Source organism: Phycomyces blakesleeanus, assembly GCF_001638985.1.
Source record: "Phycomyces blakesleeanus NRRL 1555(-) unplaced genomic scaffold PHYBLscaffold_2, whole genome shotgun sequence".
Classification (NCBI taxonomy): Eukaryota; Fungi; Mucoromycota; class Mucoromycetes; order Mucorales; family Phycomycetaceae; genus Phycomyces; species Phycomyces blakesleeanus.
Window position 1 is genome coordinate 3,057,525 of NW_017265135.1, and position 3,525 is coordinate 3,061,049.

Consider the following 3,525-nt stretch of genomic DNA (forward strand, 5'->3'; position numbering starts at 1 on the left):
AATTGAAATCATGACCATGATCTCGGACTCCTTGTTCAAGGCTTCGAGTTCTTCCTCTGACCATTCTGGAACATGATAAAAGTCGTCTGTAGTGAGCCTAGCCATGATAGAGAGTGCGGTCGAGGCATCATAGTTACTTCGCTCGTACTCAAGCAGGGCCCTATCCAAGAGATCACCTGAGTGAGGGGGAAGTGGGAGATCTGGCAAGGCCTTGACAGCTAACATGTATTTTTCAAGATTATCTGTGTACAATATATTTATAAATTTATAAGAAAATCATTTTGAGAGCATTAACAATATAGCAAATATATATAAATATATATATATATATATATATATATGTGTGTGTGTGTGTGTGTGTGTGTGTATACCTTGGGTATCATCTGTCCATTGCGTACGTCTAAACATTGGACTCAATGTGGCGTCTGTTCCACGAGCTATAGGGGCATTCTCTTCTTCGACTTCTTCCTGTTCTGGTTCCTTGGAAGGATTAGGGCTAGTAGCTGGTTATTATTGTTATTTTTATAAGAAAAAAAAGCATAATTATTATCATTATTTTGTAATAAGTTAATATTATGATTGTTATTCTTAATAATTATAATGCTAATGCTAATGTCAATATTATTATTTATAAATGAATATGCTTTATGCTTATATGTTTATATGTGCGTGTGTATGCATGTTTACATACACAAATCCACACTGTGAAATGAAGTGATATGTATATATATATATGTACACAAATAAATGACATACCTGAACGTCGTTTTATGGGTCGACCGACCCGCTTATTGTACCTGCGTTTTTGAACTTTGCCAAATGATTCCTGGGAAATCTCTTCTGTTGTCAGGGGTGTAGAAGACCGACTTTGGTCGACAATGGCCAAGGCCTCTTCCAACTTAAAATCAGGGGTATCAGCCTGGTATTTTGCTCCTATACGACTCTTCGCATGTGGATAGCAGTTGTTGTTGGCTACATTTGATAGTATTAATGGTGTTAGATGTGACTGCAAAGCATATGTATATAAATAATGTATATATATACAAAAGAGAGAGAGAAAGAAAGATGTAGAAAATTAAAATGAATAGTAAATAGTAAATAGTAAATAGTAAATAAAATGGGCAGATTCGGCGTACATTCAATATCCAGGAGTTGGGTGCTCATGTTGAAGTAACGGAATGGCCACATTGCAGTCATTGTCATTTCTTCTGGTGCTAATTAAAGAAGATAGATTTGAATCAATCATGTATTGATCAATGAGGACATGTATACGATAGATATTAACACTATGTACTCTCACTATCACTTCGCTCACACTCACACTCACTCATACTCATACTCATACTCATACTCATACTCACTCGCACAGTCAAAGATAGATACATTGACCTTTTTCTTCTTCTTATGTCTTTATTTATTTTATTTTATTTCTTTATTTTATGTATTTAGGTATTTATCTAACTATCTATCTTTTAACAAAAAAAAACAAAATCCCTTTTTCTTTTCTATTTATTTGTAATATCTATTTTGACTGGGGTACTCTACCTTTTGGTGTGTGTCTAGGTTCTGTAGGCGCGACCCTTTTCTTGATCTGTTTTTGGGTTGTTTTTGTGACATTTGCACGCGTGGCAGTGCGGGTTTGTCGTTTAGGACGAGAGGAGGAAACAGGCTTTGAGCTATTCGAACTGCTGTCACTCTCAGACGGAGTGGACGTGTTCTGGGATGAGCCTCCCAGGAGCTCTTCTCTAGTACACGAGGCGCACTGCCAGGCAAAGCCTTTGGAAGGCTTTCGAAGAAGAGGAGGATTGAGACAAGACATATGGTAACTTTTTAAACATGCTGCACATTTGACCGACTTGGCACTGATGAGAATACAAACAAAAATGTGAATATATATATATAATTGTTATAATTTTTGAAAACAAAGAAAAGCAAATGTCTATTTATCATCTTCTTCATCTTCATCATCATTAAACCAACAACCTCTAAAAGAGAAGGGGGATTTTGTTGTTGTTTGTTGTTGTTGTTGTCGTTGGGGGTTTTTGATCTTTTCTTATTCTCTATTCTTTTTTCTTTCTTTTATAGAGAGCAATATTTATGTAGAAATTTAATGTAGGGATGTAGGTATGTAGGTATGCGAATGTATAAAGAAGATATAGCGATGAAGATATGTAAAGAGACAGAAAGAGATGGTGTGAAATAGAGAGATAGAGATGGTGTGAAATAGAGAGATAGAGGGGGAGGGAGGAGAGAGGAGGGGGAGGAGAATCATGAACATTTACCTCGCACACCACTCGTCACACATACAGCAGTTACATCGGTCGACTATCAAGTCATCTGCAATAGCTTGCTCCACAACAACAAACTGATACCGTTCTCTTAAGGCAGTCTGGATTGCCAGAGGTACGTTCTGTACGGCCTCACATGCTACGACTTCGTACATTCTTTGCATGTACCGATCGTAGAGACGATGGAAATAAAAATGATCCTCCAATGATCGATACATTTCCAGTCCTTCCTTTCCAATGTAGTGCTTATGGGTGACCGTACACTTGCCTCGGATTGCACTCACTGGGTTGAGATCTGACTGCATGGTGGCGAACAAGAGTCGAGGATCATGGTGCTTTCGATTCACCACATCCTTTGGTCGATTGAACCAGGCAATTCGAGCTTGCTGCCCCTTGCCCGCCACAACAACCGGAAACTCCATGATACGCCCGACATGATAGGGCTCACCCAAGTGCTCCGACGCCAGGAAGACATGGTCTTTATTTATTTTTTTAATTTATTTTTTTAAAAAAATAGGACAAGTTAGAAACAGAGACAAAGACATAAGAGAGAGAGAGAAATAATAATAAAATATTTAATACATTTTTCTTGTCAAATCCAACCACCAATAATAAAAAATGCTTACCATTAACCCGGACTACGGTTCCATCGGAAAGAAGAGCCTGCCTCATTTCTGCAATGGGATGAGGTGTGGCCATGGTGATGGTGATGAGGAGAAGTTTTTAAGACCAAAAAAAAAAAGAAGGGAAAATAAAAAATTAAGAAAATTTAGGCAAGCTTATATACAGAGAACGAGAGAAAATACTGGGACATTTAGAATCCGATCAACCCACCTTTGCCTTCCCCTTTTGAAAGGCCTAGGTGCGCTTATTTGTGCTTGCTTATTAGCCATAGAAGATATACAGATATACAGATATATACATTTGTGCTCACACTCACATTAACGCTTATACTCCCACGCACACACTCATATAATTACATGTAAATTTACATTTACATTTACATTCATTTACATTCATTTACATATATATATAAAAACTATTTAAACTGTGAATAATAGATAATGAATGAAATAATACTCACATTATAAAAATTAAAATAAAAAGAGTATGATTGACATTGAGAGGGGGGGGGGGGGGGGGGGGCTTGAAAAAAAAGGGGAAAAAATTGGAGAAATTTGCAAAAATGCCCCCCAAAAAAATTTTACAAAACTTTAAAAAAAAGGCTTGGAAGGAT

General features: G+C 37.0%; 1 protein-coding gene across 1 annotated transcript; it reads right to left on the reverse strand.

Annotated features, from left to right (window-relative positions):
* Positions 1-1,167: 1,167 nt before the first annotated feature.
* On the reverse strand, positions 1,168-2,737 carry PHYBLDRAFT_100857 (hypothetical protein; the record flags this gene model as incomplete). The annotated part of the gene is made up of 3 exons (XM_018427607.1): positions 1,168-1,214; positions 1,624-1,862; positions 2,283-2,737. Coding segments are annotated over 3 exons (741 nt in total), but the record flags the coding sequence as incomplete, so codon positions are not given.
* Positions 2,738-3,525: the final 788 nt, after the last annotated feature.